The 19,097-nt window shown below is 42.3% G+C and overlaps 1 protein-coding gene across 1 annotated transcript in view; it reads right to left on the bottom strand.

The window, feature by feature from the left end:
- Positions 1 to 2,291: 2,291 nt before the first annotated feature.
- Positions 2,292 to 19,097, bottom strand: part of LOC311047554 (protein phosphatase 1 regulatory subunit 12A) — a 65,719-nt gene continuing 48,913 nt past the window's right edge. Inside the window, exons 15-26 of the mRNA XM_084060294.1 lie at positions 18,816 to 19,007; positions 15,705 to 15,795; positions 14,679 to 14,843; positions 13,585 to 13,687; positions 12,833 to 12,936; positions 11,093 to 11,152; positions 10,398 to 10,420; positions 10,246 to 10,288; positions 9,371 to 9,466; positions 7,168 to 7,218; positions 6,266 to 6,316; positions 2,292 to 4,933 (exon numbers count right to left, since the gene is read on the bottom strand). Of these exons, the coding sequence (XP_083916420.1) occupies positions 4,847 to 4,933; positions 6,266 to 6,316; positions 7,168 to 7,218; positions 9,371 to 9,466; positions 10,246 to 10,288; positions 10,398 to 10,420; positions 11,093 to 11,152; positions 12,833 to 12,936; positions 13,585 to 13,687; positions 14,679 to 14,843; positions 15,705 to 15,795; positions 18,816 to 19,007 (1,066 nt within the window). The 3' untranslated portion in view covers positions 2,292 to 4,846. The remainder of the gene's footprint in view (positions 4,934 to 6,265; positions 6,317 to 7,167; positions 7,219 to 9,370; positions 9,467 to 10,245; positions 10,289 to 10,397; positions 10,421 to 11,092; positions 11,153 to 12,832; positions 12,937 to 13,584; positions 13,688 to 14,678; positions 14,844 to 15,704; positions 15,796 to 18,815; positions 19,008 to 19,097) is intronic.

Raw genomic sequence — 19,097 nt, 5'->3', positions numbered from 1 at the left:
ACGTGTAGTAAATGGCCGGGTCTTCACACACACAGCCAGAAGAGTCAAACGTGACAACTGATACGCTCCTCTCCGAAAGTTGAACTATTTTCTACTTGAAGCACCCAGAGCGCTGCGTCAAAAAAAAAAACACAGGGACACCTAGAGCCCTGAAACTGGATGCCGGGAAAAGATGCGTTCCAGCGACGTGTTTTCTAAAGGTTGGGATCCGGGTTCCTCCGGTTCCAACTTTGAGAGACCAGAATCGGTTCCATCACATTTTGGAAGCGTTTCCCGAACCGTTTTTTGTGTCACGATGTCAGAGCTGGTTATGTGGACTTCGCTTCTGCTATACAATTACAGTACCGGTGGTTCTCAAACTTTTTTAATTTCACGGACCACCGTAACTCAGGGCCCTGCTTTGCATGTCTCAAGTACAAGGTCTTATGACTTACCTTAAGACCTGGAGGCGTGGCCAATGCTGTTTGGCCACTCGAAATAGCTAAAACAGCATTGAGCACGCCCCCAAGTGTCAAGTTAAGTCATAAGACCTGGTACTTGAGACGTGAAAAATAGGGCCCTCAGAGTTACGGACCCTGGAAGCGTCCATTCGGAAAAAAAAAACCTTTAGGAATCGATTAAGGGAACCGTTAAGGAATCAAACCGTTTAAGAGGAAAATCGTTTACGGAACCGGAATCGTTACAAATCCTGAAGGATCCCAAACCTAGTCTTTCACCATAGAAATGAAAGAACAGAAAGGCACTGACAGCAACAAAAAAAAAGTCTTTCTGCGGACACGACCTCTAAATGGGGCGTAAGAGCACGGAGTGAGTGGTCTGTGGTCAAACATACGTGCGCGGGGGGGATGGGGGATGGGGGGGGGGGGTTTGGGGGGGAGGAGTGCATAGGTGGACAGAGGTAGGTGGGTTCAAAAACACTCTTATTATAAAATCTGAATCAACTTCATGGACCTTCCTGTCTTCAGGACCTTCGTTCAAAGCAGTGGTTCTCAACATTTAGTTTTTTTTTAGGCTACGGGACCCCCGTATCTGTACGCTGAGTGTACAGATCCAAGACATCCAAGACCTCACCTTAATTAAAGGGATATTTCACTTTCAAGCATGTTTGGGGTCATTATAACGTCTACTTAGGCTTCTGTGTTTCACCACAGACAGTTTTTAAGTTGCTCGATTCAGTATTTAGTTATTTGATATTCATTTTATCAGACACGACCCCTTTCCTATACAAACCCATTGTAACTTCAAACTCCATTTCAACCTCGATAGATCCATCGAAAACACCCGTCCTTGGTTCTGGTCACTGATATTGTCCTTTTAATGCGTGAGGGGGCCGTGTTTTTTTTTTCTCCAATTTTCCAATTCCAATTTTAATAAATGTTCTATATTTTTTGGGGGGAAATTTAAAAAATAAAATAAAATAAAAGATATCTGGTGACTGACTGTATCAGTCTCCAGAACCAATGACGGGTGTTTTCCATGAATCTAACTTGGTTAAAATGGAGTTAAAAGTTACAATGGGTTTGTATAGGAAAGGGGGCCGAGTCTGATAACATGAATATCAAATATCTAAATACTGAATCAAGCAACTTAAAAGCGGTCTGGGGTGAAACATAGAAGCCTGAGAAGAAGTTAAAATGACCCCAAACATGGTTGAGACATGTTAATCCACTTAAACCCTATAGGCGTGGTTAACTGGAGTCCCTCTGGGCTGGTACGCTAGTCCTTTTTTTTGCTCTAAATTAAATATCTTTGTTGAAAAAAGCCCGATCTATAAGCTCACACAGCGCCCTTTGTGTTGTGACGCGTTGAGCTTGTGGATCTGCTATTTTCTGGCAACTTTTTTCTCAATACGCAGAATACGGATGCTGTGCGGTTTAAAAACCAGTGGTTCTCAAAAGTTGGGTCCAGGGAAGGGGTTCCAAACGGGACTCTTACAGGGTCTGTAGCTCTGAGAGTGTACACATTTGTACACTCTCAAGAGTTATGGCGGTCCTTGAAATTAAATAGGTTTGAGTGGGGTCCGGGGACACCCAGGGGTCCGTGAGGGGCTACCAGGGGACAGTTTTTTGAAAAAAAAATATAAAAAATATTTTTTAAAGATTTTTCAAAAATAGCAGATCTACAAGCTCGTAGAGCGGCACTCGGTGCCGTGCTACGAGCTTGTAGATCTACTATTTTTGAATAGCCAAAGAAATATAAAGTGACAAAGATGCGTTCCAGGTCTTAATGGGTTAATACTTTGGCTATTCAAAAATAGCAGATATACAAGATCATAGTGCGGCTTGTAGATCTGCTATTTTTTTTTTAAATGTGTGCAAATCTTTAAATATGTATATATTTTTAAAGCTAATATTTCTAACTCAAATCCTTGCTTCTGGGGGGATCCCTGGCAAAAACAATTTCAGATGGGGGTCCGCGGCCAAATTAATGTCAATTTGGGGGTCCTTCCTTGGCATGGAAACGTTTGAGAACCACTTGGTTTGGACTCAGAGAGTCACCCTACCCACCCTGCTTCATCCACCGTGAAGGGCCCTTTACGGGGTCCCAGAATTCTGGGACCCCCTGGTGGTCCCCAGACCCAATGTAGAGAAACGAGTGCTTTGTAAAAAAAGGAGCATTCCACCCATTTTCAGCCTCATCTTCCATGTAACCGGTTCACACTAATGTCTCGTTATAAGATATAAGCAACCATTTCCGTCTTAACTAAACTCTGCTTCTCATTGGTTGGATCCGTGGAACAGTTCCGGAAACCACGCCTACCTAAGTGACATCATCATCGATGTGGGCGGATTCCGAGCTTAATGGAAACTACTGCCTGTCTGTTCCTGGAAAGTTAGCACGCTGAAATAGAAGACGTAGTTCACGCATAAAAAACAAAACGAGAAAAGACGTCTCGTTTAGAAGTGACCACCGATGATGTCATCGGTAGGAAGCACGTTTTAAGAAGCATCCGCAGTCGACAGAAATGACATCGACTAGTCCCATAGTGAGCATTAGTGAGAGGATCCATATATGGAGATGTTGAAAAAAGCTGAAATGTTCCTTTAAGATAAGATAAAACAAAACAAAACTAAAACAAGTCTGAGACATGTTGTTGAGCCTTGCGTATTGATTTGAAAAATCAAAACCAAACTGGTGGGGGTGGGGTCATTATCCGATGACGTTCTACACTAAAACCCTCCAGTGGATTGGATGGTTAGATTCAGTGGTTCTCAAAATGTCTTCATGTCAGGGATCCCCAAATTGATACATGATATTAGCCTGCGGACCCCCATATTAAAGATTATGCCAGGGACCCCCATAAGAGAAGTTTTTTTTGTGATTCTCAGACTTTTTAAATTCAAGGACCCCCAATTTGACATATTATGTCAATATATCAGGGCACTATTTGATGCAATTATTTTTTCTATCTATGAGACCTCCAATCTACACTGTAACATTGCCAGTGTTAATTTAACTCAGAGAGTGTACAAATGGAACCAAATGGACCCATAAGGGTTCATTTTGTTCCATTTGTACACTCTCAGAGTTACAGACCTGTAAGGGTCCAAAAGTTGGTTCTTACTGTAAATTTGTGGATTGGGGACCCCCCAGAAAAAAACCCACGGGGGGGTCCGAAGACCCCACTTTGAGAACCACTGGGTCAAGAAGAACGGAGGCTGAGGAGGATCATTAAATCGTCAAATTCGTGGGTTAAAAAAAAAAGAAAAATCGTGAAAACTTCGCGTGAATGTGTGAACCACAAAGAAAATAACACTGGACGTGGGGAAACTAACTGGAGCCACCGAGTCGACCTCTGTGTTTTTTTAACGGAATGTGCAACGAGGAAGTGATGCACGCGTTAGGAATGTGTGTGTGCACTACGTCAATGTTCCCCTGGTGGCGCCCCCTGGTGGTCAGTCGTGCACGGTGGTGTGCACACCCGTCATGCTGTGGGAGGGACTTAACTGGGAACTACCCAGAAAAAAAAAGCCTCTCGTTTGTATAACTAAAAGATTTGTGGAATTTGACACGGTGGTGTACCTCAAGGATCTTTCCTTGGTCCCCTGCTCTTCCTGATAGACGTTAAATTACTCGTATTTAACGTCTAATAACATGTTTTTTGTTTTTGTCCTGTTTGCTGATGATACTGTTATATTTCGGTCAGACAAAAAGAAACCTACGATGGTGCGATTGTTAAAAACAAAAAAGCGTAACCGAATGGACCCGTTAAACATTTCTAAACTATAATGCCCGACTCATACTTAACCCATTCAATCCGGGAATGCATCTCTGTCGTTTTAGATTTCTTTGGCTATTCAAAAATATTTTTGAAAAATCGTGAACATCTTTGAATATATATATTTTTAAAGCGAACATTTGTAAAATATTTTTGTTCCAGGGACCTCCCCAGAAGCAAAGAGTTCCAAATGTTTTGCAAACATTTTCAAGATTTTTCAAAAATAGCAGATCTACAGGCTCATAGCGCGACACTCGGTGCCGCGCTATGAGCTTGTATATCTGCTATTTTTGAATAGCCAAAGAAATAAAAAAATGACAAGAGATGCGTTCTCGGATTGAATGGTTTAAATAGCGCGCCAGTGTCTCACAGGATCTATAAGCTCACAAACAGTGAGCTTATAGATCTGCTACGTTCGTTAGCGAGACTACTGACGCGCAGCGGGCGTATAAAGTCAGGCTTTCGGAGTGAATTGTTTGTCCTGCCTCGGTTGTCGTCGTCGTCGTGACATTCTGCGACTCTCTCTCTCTCTCTCTCGGTCTCTTTCTCTTTGGCACTTGGATGGAGGGATGTAAAGAAGGGAAGGCGAGACGGAGGAGGATGGAGGGATGATGGCGTCTCTCTCTCCTATTTGGAGAGTTTGCTGATCACGCGGATCAGCGCACCGTTCTCGTCTTTAAGACGCTGGTTGTCGGCTCTCAAGTCTCCCAGGACCTGGTGAGAGACGGAGGGTTGCTTCAAAACATGGACTCTATGAGACGCTTCTTTATGGGAATATATCTATCTATCTATCCATCCATCCATCCATCAATGTATCTATCTATGTATCCATCTATCTATCAATGTATCTATCAATGTATCTATCTACCTATCTATGTATCTATGTATCTACGTATCTATCTATCTATCTATCTATCTATCTATCTATCTATCTACGTATCTACGTATCTACGTATGTAACTATCTATCTATTAATCAATCTACCAATGTATCTATGTATAGGCCTGTCACAATTATTACATAATCGTCTAAAAGCAATTATTTGAGATAATCACAATTATTTTTGCATCGTCATCATCGTTTCCATGTTGAAAAATGCTCACACATTTTCAAATATTAAAAAAGCAGATACACAAGCTTACAACGCGTCACTTTGTGACGCGTTGTAAGCTTGTAGATCAGCTAATTCGGCTTTTCTTTACATGTATAAAATGATTAAAAATGACAATAATGTCTTTGTAAATTTCAGTTATTTGTCATATCTGTCCTGTGCAACTTTTGTTTACGAAGCCTAAAAGGCTTCATTATGTTCCAATGTTCAGCGGCCAAACAATTAAAGGTAGGGTAAGTGATACTTTTTGGTTAAAACAAAAAGTATTTTGTTAAAAGGTTAAAGCACTATATTCTGATAGTAATCATTGCTATAGAGTGTTTGTTCAGTAACAGGAGTCTCCCCGTCTCTCCAGCTATTTAATAAACAGAAAATACATTTTTCGGTAGGTGTCAAAATCTCAGCCAATCAGGAGAAAGTACACATTTTTAAGCTTCACTTGTATAGTGTTCCAGTTCCAATTTTGCCTGCTCATTTCTTAGTGTCATCACTTCCAATTTCACTTGTTTAATCTATATTCTGATTGAGTTCTCTATCCTGATTGGATCAAATTGGAAATGAAACTGAAACGAAAATGCATTTTCTGTTTTATAAAGAGCTGGAGAGACAAGGAGACTCCTTTTACTGAACAAACACTCTATAGCAATGAGTACTATCAGAATATAGAGCTATTCAACACTTATTTTAACCAAAGAAAATCACTTACCCTACCTTTAAATCCTTAATCACAATTAATTGAGTGACAATTTATCGTCAAATTAGATTTGTAATCGTGACAGCACTATCTATCAATCAATCGCCAAATCAAACCAGGGAGAAAGATAATGACTTGCCAGACATGAGAATAAACTTGAGATTAATACTAATAATGTAAAAAACGGTGTATCTCTCTCTCTCATTCTCATACTGTCTCTCTCATTCTCTCTCTCTCTCACCTTTAACTCCTCCTCCAACTCAGCTACACGTCGTTCCAACATCCTCCTCTCCTGATGAAGACCATGGTGATGAAGACCACGGTGATGAAGACCATGGTGGAGGGGGAAGGAAGGGACAGAGGGTTAGAGGACGGTAGAGGAAGCAGAGATCAGAGGAACACAGTGATGATGAAGAAGCAGAGATCAGAGGAACACAGTGATGATGAAGAAGCAGAGATCAGAGGAACACAGTGATGATGAAGAAGCAGAGATCAGAGGAACACAGTGATGATGAAGAAGCAGAGATCAGAGGAACACAGTGATGATGAAGAAGCAAAGATCAGAGGAACACAGTGATGAAGAAGAAGCAGAGATCAGAGGAACACAGTGATGATGAAGAAGCAGAGATCAGAGGAACACAGTGATGAAGAAGAAGCAGAGATCAGAGGAACACAGTGATGAAGAAGAAGCAGAGATCAGAGGAACACAGTGATGAAGAAGAAGCAGAGATCAGAGGAACACAGTGATGATGAAGAAGCAGAGATCAGAGGAACACAGTGATGATGAAGAAGCAGAGATCAGAGGAACACAGTGATGAAGAAGAAGCAGAGATCAGAGGAACACAGTGATGATGAGGAAGCAGAGATCAGAGGAACACAGTGATGATGATGAAGCAGAGATCAGAGGAACACAGTGATGATGAAGAAGCAGAGATCAGAGGAACACAGTGATGATGAGGAAGCAGAGATCAGAGGAACACAGTGATGATGATGAAGCAGAGATCAGAGGAACACAGTGATGATGAAGAAGCAGAGATCAGAGGAACACAGTGATGATGAAGCAGAGATCAGAGGAACACAGTGATGATGATGAAGCAGAGATCAGAGGAACACAGTGATGATGATGAAGCTTTGGTTTCTTACCTTCTTCTCCAACTCCAGCAGAGCAGAGCAATCAGTGAACCTCTCCTGTCTCTGATGGACGGACAGACAGACAGACAGACAGACAGACAGACAGACAGACAGACAGACAGACAGACAGGCAGACAGACTGTCAGGACCAAAGAATCAAGCCATTGCCCTGCAGGCTCTAGTCCAGGGACCTTCAACGTTTTCAGGCCAAGGACCCCCTAGCTGAGAGAGAGATGAAGCAGGGACCCCCTATATTGTATAAAATTGTGTTTCAGATTTACATTTTTTTTTACTTGGTCTGCTCTTTTTTTCCTCTACACCTATACCCCTTTGCCAAAAATAGCCTAAATCAAGCCTCAGATATACTCATTCCAACTAACTTCTCTCTGGCTTATAAACAGGGGTGCACATAACTGGTGCGCAGGTGCGCATGCGCACCCAAAATAAAAAATGCGCACCACATCAGGCGACGCGAGGCGCTTTTGCGCACCAACAGCTGGGACAGGAATTTCCAAGCTTTTATTTTTTAGCAAAACTAAAAAATAAAAGCCTGGAGATCGAGGCTAGGAATTTACTTCCTGAAGCCACACTCACACAATCACTCTAAAGCACCCGTCGGCCCCATGTACAGCCATTAGGCACAGGGGTAGAGATATGACTCGCGTCGCCTCGCATTGCCTTGCTGCGTGCACGCAGCCAGCAGCGGCTGTTAGAGGCACTCGTCACCGATGATGAACGCACCGTAATGGTGCAAAATATGCCGTGAACGTCCCAATCTGGCGGATAAAATCAGCGCAGCAGCACAGGGCACCAACCTTGGGGGCTTTATCTAACAGCGTGAGAAAAAAAAACGGCGAAAATCGGCGGAATTTAGAAGCAGCGCGTCCTTTTTTTTCTCTCTCTCTCCCCCCCCCCCCCCCCCGTTGACAAAACTGTCCGGCTGAACCCCCCCCCCCCCCGTTGACAAAACGGGACGGGCGCCATGCGCACCAAGTCACATGTCCAGGTGCTCTTCTGCGTACCAGACCTAAAAAGTTATGTGCACCCCTGCTTATAAAGCACTTTCACCTGCAATACCACATTGTCCTGTTTGGCACGTGGCGCTATTGAGCCAGTTTGTATGCATGTTATGTCCTGGTTCTTTTTTTTTTAGTTGGAACTGAAGAACAGGAGGGATTGTATCACTTCTGACGTCACTTTCGGGTGCAAATCAGCTTGGTCTGTTTTGAGACCAATTTACATAAAACCCCAGATATGTTGTGAAAGCCTGAGTGCTCAAACTGGGGTATTTTATTGGATAGAAGAGAGGTAGGGGAGACCAAAAACACACAAAAAAGAAGGACAAGTTCAAATTCATGGTGTAGTCCCTATAATGTAGTTACTAGTCAGTCAGTGAGTTTGGACATGCAGGAAGGCATGTGTGCAGAAACACAATGAAGACTTTCAGCCTTTGGACGCTGCAGTGTAGAGCTGCCCTACATTCTGGAGGAGTGTTTTAAATGTCATCTGACCTTCTGGATGTGTGTGCGTGTGTGTGTGTGTGTGTGTGTGTGTGTGTGTGTGTGTGTGTGTGTGTGTGTGTGTGTGTGTCTGCGCGCGTGTGTTTTCGTTCCACTGCTTTTATTAAATGTCATGCAGTGAGAGGTAGCGTAGTTATTTATATTCCATCATGCTACAGTGTTGCTTGCCCACAACAATTGATCTGTTTGGCAAGCGACTCTTGTCGCATGATGGACTATACGTGTGTGTGTGTGTGTGTGTGTGTGTGTGTGTGTGTGTGTTAAGGACATAAATTCATACGCCAACATGTATAAGCACTCTTGTGCTTCAACTGCCACGTTCAAACTGTGCAATGATGAAAATGAAACTGCTTGCGTTTCTACTTGAAAGCCTTAAAGGTAATGTCCATAAACTACCGTAGTTGTTGTGAGAGGCCTGCAGATAACCAATAAGACAAGAGCTGATAGGGCTTTGGCTAAATTCAGTTCAGTGTCTGTGATGATGCTATATTATGGAGGAGACGATGCTGCCTGTATGTGAACGCAAATAAAGGTGTTAAAATCCAAAATGATTCCATGTCACCCCATGGAGAAAATTATTTTATTAATAATTTTTTTGGGGTGAACTATCCCTTTAAATGTGTGTGTGTGTGTGTGTGTGTGTGTGTGTGTGTGTGTGTGTGTGTGTGTGTGTGTGTGTGTGTGTGTGTAAGTACCTTCTCCAGCTCCACTCTGGTCTGGCTGATGATCCTCTGTGTGTCTTGAAGCTGAGAATGAAGCTGGTTGTTCTCCCTGGACACCTCCTCAAACAACTACACACACACACACACACACACACACACACACACACACACACACACACACAAATACGTATTACTACACTGATATACAGTGGTTTTATGAATGTCTACGTGTTGTGCTGTGAGCTTGTAGATCACCTAAACACAGAAACCTAACTGCTTTGTTTTATTATCTTCTTTTTTCTAACCCATTCAATCCGGGAACACATCTGTGTCATTTTAAGATTTCTTTTTATAAAAATAGATCTATGCCGCGCTATGAGCTTGTAGATCTGCTACTTTTGAAAAATCATGAACATTTTGGCAAATCTTTGAAAATATATATTTTAGAGCAAACATTTGTAACTCAAATATTTGCTTCTGAAGGGCGGTGGGGGGGTCCCTGGAACAAAGTGGTGCGCCGTGTCAAGGACCCCCAGAATGATATATGTATTTGACCCTCATCTCAAAATATGTTGTTCCAGGGACCCACAGAAGCACATATCGGAGTTAAAAATGTTTGCTTTGACATACACACACACACACACATATATATTCAAAGATTTGCACACATTTTCAATGATTTTTCAAAAAATAGCAGATCTACAAGCTCATAGGGCGGCACGCATGAGCTTATATATCTGCTATTTTTGAATAGCCAAATAAATCTTAAAATTACACAGATTAAAGGGGAAAATGAGTCCAGTGTCACCGGCAGCGAGCCTGTGACACGATCAATAATAATAATAATAATAATGATAATGATAATAATGATAATACCTTCTTGTAGTTTTTAATAATAATGATAATACCTTCTTGTAGTTTTTGCCCGCTGAGCCTCCAGCCGGGTCTGACCTGAGGGCAGTAAGGGGTCGGAGGTCAAAGGGCAACCATAGACAATATGCTGACAACAATGAGGTCATACAGTGGTACAGGTCAAAAGGTCAAACGAGTGAGTTCCTACCTGGAGGTTAACTGTCGCTCCGACTGTTTAGGAGAAAACAAACAGTTAATAGCCAGCAGTGGTGTAAAGTAACTAAGTACATGTACTCAAAGTGCTGTACTTAAGTACAGTTTTGAGGTAGTGTTACTTTACTGGAGTACTTCCAATTTTCAATAGTTTTTCTTGGACTCCACTACATCTCATTGACAAATATCGTACTTTTTACTCCACTACAATTATTTGAAAATTTTAGTTACTAGTTACTTTGTAGATTTTGATTATTATTACAAAACCACTTCAGAGCCTATACTCTAGCAATTTGAAAATAGCAGATCTACAAGCTCACAACGCGTAGCTTGTAGATCTGCTATTTTCAAAAGATTTTTATTCATGTAATGAAAACTCGTTGAAATGGTATCTTCTGCATAATGAGACTTACTTACTTTTGGTACTTTAAGTACATTTGGATGCCAATACTTGCTTTTTTTAAACTTTTACTCAAGTACATTTTGAGTACCAAACTTGTAACAGACTATTTCTACAATAGGGTATTGATACTCTAACTTAAGTAAAGAAATAGTTCTTCTTCCATCACTGGCAGTCAGAATGTCATGTTACACACACACACACACACACACACACACACACACACACACACACACACACACACACACACAACACACACACACACAACACACACACACACACACACACACCTGTGTATCCGTGGCGCTGCCAGGCACCTCGTCCTCTCCGCTGGGTTCGTTGTCGTCACTCTGCAGAGAGACAGAACACACCTGTCTCACTGCTTCCTGTCTCACTGCTCATGAAAAACTAGCTAATCTAAAGGTAGGGTACGTGATATTATTTCGTTAAAACAAAAAGTGTTTTGTGAAAAGGTTAAAGCTCTATATTGTGACAGTTATCATCGCTATAAATCAGCGGCTCTCAAACTATGGGTCGCGACCCAAAGTGGGGTCGTGGGAAGGCGCCGTTGGCGTCGCGCATTGGTAACCAAAAAAATAAGAACATTTTTTTTCTAATCAAGAAACGGTAAAAAAAACGTGAAGAGGACGGTCACTAGACTCCTCATACACACACAGCTCCGCCTCCAACACTGACCGAGAACAAGCAGCAGCAACACAAGCGACAAGACCATGGACCAGGGGTCTTCAACAGGGGGTCCGGGACCCCTAGGGGGTCCTCAGAGTTACTACAGGGGGTCCGCCAAAATCTTTGTGTGATATATATCTTTTTTTTACATTAATCACTTGAACCCTAGCATCCCTATTCTGAAGAGAACTGTAGCCAAAAATAGCAGATCTACAAGCTCACAGAGCTTGTAGATCTGCTATTTTTGGCTAAAAAAATTAACTACCTAGGGTAGTTAATACCCTCACAAAAACATGCAGTAATCCTGGTCACTATACTGCCTCCCCCTGGTCAGCCAGGGCGCCTGATGGAGGGGAAAGGAACTGGTTGGAATAACGTGTTCCTTCCACGCGCTACGTCTAACGAGGGAACCTCCCCCCTGTCGGGTGATAAGAAGCGGCCTGCTTGCTCCTCATGCATTGAAGGAGGCATGAGCTTCAGCTTGGGCTCTCCCTAGGCTGGCAGAGGGAGAGTAGCGCCCAGGATTACATAGGCAATTGGCACTGGGTGAAAAAATATGGGTTACAAAATCGTGGGATAAAAATTATAAAGTAAAAAAAGATCTGCTATTTTTGGCAAAGAGTTATACACTAAGTGTGTAGAGGGAAAAAAATAGCAGCAAAAGTTGATCTGAAACACAATTTTATACAATATAGAGTAGGGGGTCCCTGCTTCATCTCTCTCTCAGCTAGGGGGTCCTTGGCCTGAAACCGTTGAAGACCCCTGCCATAGACTGTATAAAAGAGATGGACTCTAATAGATTTAATTCATTTAATTTAAATCATTCGATTATTCTTTTTAATCAAGTCCCAGCCCTAATAGTTATGAATAATTAGTTTAACCCATTAAGACCTGGCACTGTGTCATTTTTAGATTTGAGCTAAAAAGCATTATTTTACACTTTGGGCTATTCAAAAATAGCAGATATACAAGCTCATAGCGCGGCACCGAGTGCCGCGCTATGAGCTTGTAGATCTGCTATTTTTGAAAAATCGTGAAAATGTGTGCAAATCTTTGTAATATATATATTTTTAAAGCGAACATTTTTAACTCAAATCTTTGCTTCTGGGGGGTCCCTGGAACAAAATATTTTGGGATGGGGGTCCGCGGCCAAATTCATATCATTTTGGGGGTCCTTGACATGAAAAATATTGAGCACCACTGATATAGAAACATACGTTTCTCAGAAAACTGTTGGGATTTGGAAGACATTTCTAGAATCTCTTCTTCAGGTCTTAATGGGTTAATGGAAATGAGTTTAATGAAAAGTATATAATTATAATGAATAAAGAAGTGTTACGTACGGCTCCAGGGCGCTGTCCTCTCCTTCTGTTCCTCGCTTGCCTCCTCTCTCTGCTCTCTCTCGTCCATCGCTCCGTCTCGCTCTCCCCTGTATCCACCACGCCGTCTGGCACAGACAGGACACACCCCTTTTTCACTCAGCAGCCAATCAGCTATCTCAGGGTGGACAGTGGACACTCTACCCAGTTTGTTCTCAAAGTGGGGTGCGGGGGACCCCCAGGGGTCCTTGGGGGGGCGTGGTTCCAGGGGGTTAAAGTGGTTAATTTTAACCACTTTATACTTTGGGCTATTCAAAATATTCTAATCTATATTCTATTCTAAAATAGCAGATATACAAGCTCATAGTGCGGCTATGAGCTTGTAGATCTGCTATTTTTTTTTAAATCGTGAAACTTTGTGCAAATCTTTGAATATAATATTTTTAAGGCGAACATTTGTAACTCAAATCTTTGCTTCTGGGGTGGTCCCTGGAACAACATATTTTGACATGGGGGTCCCTGGAACAACATATTTTGACATGAGGGACCCTGGAACAAAACGTTTTTACATGGGGGTCCTTGGAACAAAATGTTTTGACATGGGGGTCCTTGGAAAAAAATATTTAAACATGGGGGTCAGCGGCCAAATACATATCATTTTGGGGGTCCTTGACAAGAAAAAGTTTGAGAACCACTGCTCTACCCACATGGCCACTGAGCTGGTAGAGTAGGGTTCAGTGTTGGTTCACCTAAAATCACAGTGTTCTCCACGTTACCTTTCTTGTCCGAGGTCTGCGTGCGTGGCGTGCCGGCAGGCTGCGTCAGGCCCAGCAGGTCCGACTTCTGAAGGCTGGCAATACGAGACCGCCAGCTCACTTCCTGTTTACACACACAATGACATCACAACACTAGTATGACATCACAACCCAGTATGACGCCACATAAGACCCGGTTCTGTCACGGACTCGGTTCCGAAGTTATCGAGACCCGAAAATCTATCAGGTTTGGGCTTCTGGAGACTCTTATCGGGCGAGACGAGAGTCGCCATTTAATCACATTTAAATGGTGTAATAAAGTTAAGCTGTCCAGAAAGTATACTCTGTAGTACAACGGTGTCGCGTGTTTCGCATCCAAAAAGAACTGATCTACAAGCCAACCATAAATAATGTGACACGTTATTAGTTTGTAGTTCTGATTCAGCGTCGCCTACCAATGACATCATCAAATCTGCGACCTCTCGTTTTACTCTTACTGATAAGCTAAAATATACATATTTAACATTCACCAACTCCATTTTTTTATTTAAAGGGCAAGACCACTTTGTTAGAGGTTTGGGTTGTGTAGTTACCTTGCCATTATGTAACTCCAAAGGTGGACAAGAAATCAAAAATAATTGCTCCATTGATTAGAAATTGATAATTCAAAATATGCTTCTCATTGACTTACATTGTACGCTGAAACAGCTCTCAAAGTCACTCTTTTAGCACGTAAATGGACGCAAACAAAGTTGATTCAGACAATATAGAACCTCACCAAACCCAGTACTGTTTTTTTTTTTTTTATAAAAATGATTGTGTTGTCCACCTTTGGAGTTACACCATGGCAAGGTAAATACACAACCCAAACCTCTACCAAAGTGGTCTTGCCCTTTTAAGTTAATAAATAAAAAGCAATACAGTTCTGTTAAGAATGTATCGTTGTCTTGCCTTTACACCAAATAATAAAAATATATAGCGGTAACGCAGATCCATAAGCGCCATCGATAAGGATATCGATATCAATAAAAATGTACGATCCCATCCCCAAGTATGACATCACGTTAACCCAGTATGACATCACATGATGACATCACAGGATGACGGTCACGTACCCCCTCCTCTGCTTTCTTTTTGTTGTCCTTCTCTTTGTCCTGTTCCCTCTCTTCTTCCTCCGTTTTCTTCTCTTTCCCTTTGTTTTCCTTGTTCTCTTTGTTTTCTTTGTTCTCCGTCGTCTTCATGCTCTTCTCTGCCTCCTGCAGGTCCGTCAGTGTCACTCCCTGTCAAACATCAAATAGTTCACACATTGATTAGCAATGAGATTAATTGCAGTTTAGCTGTAATTAAGCAAGGTGGCTGTAATCCGCGGTGGATAATCACCCTGTCGGGCTTTAATTTTCAATAATGACCACCTACCCGTTCATTATCCCGCTTATAACACAACTACTTAATGAATAAATAAATAAATTGACCCGAAAGTAACAACAAAACTAAGTATTTCCTTGCTTACGGCAATGAAATTATTCCATAAGTGTTGGTCTGGGCGGACAAGTTCGCCTCGGAAAACAAATTAAATTATGTCATAAGGTAACTGGAAGACTCGCCCCCAAAACACGCTCGCCCCCATTCTATATATCTATAAAACCGCCGGATTTGCCCCGGGGCGACTGTGTTTTGGGGCGAGTGTTTTGGTACTCCCCTGTTGTTGCGCCACGATAAACAAGGAAGTGTAGTGGATCAAATAGAATCACTTTTCGGTCATTGCATCGTCTATTTCTCACTTCAAATGTTTTCAAAAACATTCTTGAGAGCAACGTTTAGTTGTAAATTACAACTAACATGGTTTGTTTACATGGCTGTCATGTCGGATACATCATAAAATTCAAGCAACGCAGCAGGTGTTCTGAGCCTTTGATTAGACAGAGGTCTGTTATAGAGCTCATCGGTCATTATCCAGAAATAGCACTCCGCTAAATTCAGCGATTGACCAATCAGAATCAAGCATTTAACCAAGCCGTGTAATAATTATGATTAATCGTCAACATGCCGAAAATGTGCCCATTTCCTCTCTGTATGGCTGTGCAAACGTATAGACAAATGACCACGGATTCCAAAGTGTTCAGAGAGCAGGATGCAGGTACCTGAGTGGAGCGGCGGGATTGGCGAGCATGTCGGGAGCGAGCTTTACGCTGAGCCTCCGCCTCCTCATCCCTCACTGGTGTCAGGTAGGACCTGCACACACGCACATGCACACGCACACACACACACACACACACACACACACACACACACACACACACACACACACACACACACACACACACACACACACACACACACACAATACATTAAAAATAGGGGAAAAAACAGACAATCAACAGTCAGCAAAAACTATTTTTCACAACATCTGAGAGTTATGCTAAAAAAACACATAGACCACCCGCCCCCCGTAGAGACCACCTTCACAACACATAGACCACCTGTCCTCTGTACAGACCACCTTCACAACACATAGACCACCTGCCCCCTGTAGAGACCACCTTCACAACACATAGACCACCTGTCCTCTGTACAGACCACCTTCACAACACATACACAGAAAATGCATGTTCAGGTCAGGATACCAATTGTATCCAATCAGGAGCATGAGAGAACTCATACTGGATACAGGATAAACAAGTGAAAGTGGAAGTGATGACACAAAGAAATGAGCAGACACACAACTGGAACTGGAACACTATAAAAACTGAAGCTGATAAATGGGTGCTCTCTCCTGATCCAAACAACTTAGTAGTGTTGTAAAAGGGCAGTTTTTATATCAGCTTAGAACTATAGCCAAACTGAAACCCATTTTAACTCACACAGACCTAGTCACAGTAAAGGCCTTCGCACAAAAAAAAAACGCACAATATCATTTTTTAAAAGAACACATGGTTTTCTATGACCTCATGCACACCGGCTCAGAATTTGCCGTGCGGCAAGTGGCCAATCGAACCCAGTTCGATTTGTGCGTCTTTTTGCATGCGGTAAAAACTGATTGACCGATCGCACCCTGTCTGTAAAGCCCTTAACCCATGCTTTTATCACCTCTCATACTCTCTACTGCAGGGGTCTTCAACGTTTTCAGGCCAAGGACACCCTAGCTGAGAGAGAGATGAAGCAGGGACCCCCCCTATATTATATCAAATTTTGTTTCAGATTAAACCTTTTTTGTTTAATACCTTTGCCAAAAAAAAGGCGATCTACAAGCTCACAACGCCTCGCATCATAAACAATATGATATTAAATATTAAATATGTTTTTTAAATTCATGGTGTAGATCCTTTAAATGTGCTATATAAATTCACTTGACTTGACTTGACTTTACGTGATTGGCTAAGATTGCCAACCCACCTGGAAATGTATTTTCTATTCATTAAAGAGCTGGAGAGACAGGGAGACCCCCTGTAATTGAACAAACACTCTATAGCAACGATTACTAATCACAATATAGAGCTTTAATCTTTTAACAAAAAAAGAAAAAAAAACGTTTTGTTTCAACCAAATACTATCACTGACCCCATCTTTAACTGTGTGGTATGCTGGTGTAATTTAGCCTCCTGGCCACTAGTTGTCTAAATAAGGACGATTAGGGTTTCTAGACACGCCCCGCATGGGTGGAAAAAGCCGCGGTGGGTTTCCTTTTATGATCTGTTATTGTGATCTAACTGAACCAAGGGAAGCATGTTAAACACATCCTTGGCTCTGTGCCAGCGTGCCTGACGGTAAGAAGTTCAGAACCAAAGGGCTTCTCCTCTTACACACTCCTCATTCAGGGCTTCTAGGGCATTGGTTCGCAAAGTGGGGTCCCCAGGGGTACTTGAGGGGATAACAGGGGGTCCCCAGCTAAATAATGTATAGGAACCAAATGGACCCTTACAGGTCTGTAACTCTGAGAGTGTACAAATGGAACCAAATGGACCCTTACAGGTCTGTAACTCTGAGAGTGTACAAATAGAACGAAATGGACCCTTATGGGTCTGTAACTCTGAGAGTGTACAAATAGAACCAAATGGACCCTTACAGGTCTGTAACTCTGAGAGTGTACAAATAGAACCAAATGGACCCTTATGGGTCTGTAACTCTGAGAGTGTACAAATAGAACCAAATGGACCCTTATGGGTCTGTAACTCTGAGAGTGTACGAATGGAACCAAATGGACCCGTTCCATTTGTACACTCTCAGAGTTAAATTAACATTGGGCTAGCGCAGCTCTGGAATCACCCATGAACACTCTAAGAAGTAAGGGACAGATGGATCGTCGTGCCAAAAAATCTGTCTCCCATCCGCTTCCATTCTATCTCCTTGCTAAAAACCTCTGTATCTCCTTAACTTTTTACAGTGGGCAAAACGAGTCATTCTCCATGCGCGATCGCTCTGCAATGGTGACTCGCATGAGACATGTTCTTGTTTCAGGCTTAAGCCAGGACCATCCATTGCTGTGCACACGCATGCATTGTTTACGTGCGTGTGCTCGCCGCGGAGTCCACAGCTCTAAACAGCGCAGCGTTGCAAACGGTTAGAGATTTCTGGCACTCAGCGTGAACTGTTTTAATAAACCTCTGGCACCCATTGTGTTAACCCATTAAGACCGGGAATGCATGTGTGTAATTTTTTAGATTTCTTTAGGGCTATTCAACAATAACCGATATACAAGCTCATAGCGCGGCACTTGAGCTTGTATATCTGCTAATTCTTTTTAAATTGTGTGATTTTTTTTGGCAAATCTTTGAATATATATAATGTTTTTTAAAGCGAACATTAGTAACTCGAATCTTTGCTTCTTGGGGGGGTCCCTGGAACAAAACATGTTCAGAAGGGGGTCTGCAGCCAAATACATATCATTTCGGGGGTTGACATGAAACAAGTTTTCAGAAACATACGTTTTTCAAAAAACTGTTAGGATTTAGAAGACATTTGTAAAGCAAAGATTTGAGTTTCAAATTTTCGCTCAAAAAACATATATATACGATTTTTCAAAAATAGCAGATGTACAAGCTCATAGCGCGGCACTCGGTGCACTATGAGCTTGTAGATCTGCTGTTTTTGAAAAGCCAAAGAAATCTAAAAATGACACAGATGCGTTCCCGGTCTTAATGGGTTCAAATGTATCGTTACACCCCTAGTGTGTGTGTGTGTATATATATATATATATATCTATAGATATATATATATATCTATAGACAGACTCTCACAGACAGACTCTCACTCACTTGCGTCTCTGCTTGGTCTCCGTGTCTCCTGCAGTGGTCGAGGAGACACTTCCAGAGGAGGAGGTGGTGGTGGTGGTGGTGCTTCCAGATGTGGAGGTGACGGTACCAGGGGTGGTGGAGGAGGAGGTGCTTCCAGATGTGGAGGTGGTGACGGAGGGCTGGTCCTTCTTCTCCGTTGCTTCCTGAGTGAGTCTGAGGGACGAGACACATCAGTATCTATAGGGATGGGGTTCCAGAACCCAGCTGAGGAACCCCAATTGGTTCCATCACATTTAGGAACCG

The sequence above is a fragment of the Gymnoscopelus microlampas genome, assembly GCF_963454915.1.
Source record: "Gymnoscopelus microlampas genome assembly, chromosome: 6".
Classification (NCBI taxonomy): domain Eukaryota; kingdom Metazoa; phylum Chordata; class Actinopteri; order Myctophiformes; family Myctophidae; genus Gymnoscopelus; species Gymnoscopelus microlampas.
This window is presented reverse-complemented; position numbering and strand designations above follow the sequence as displayed.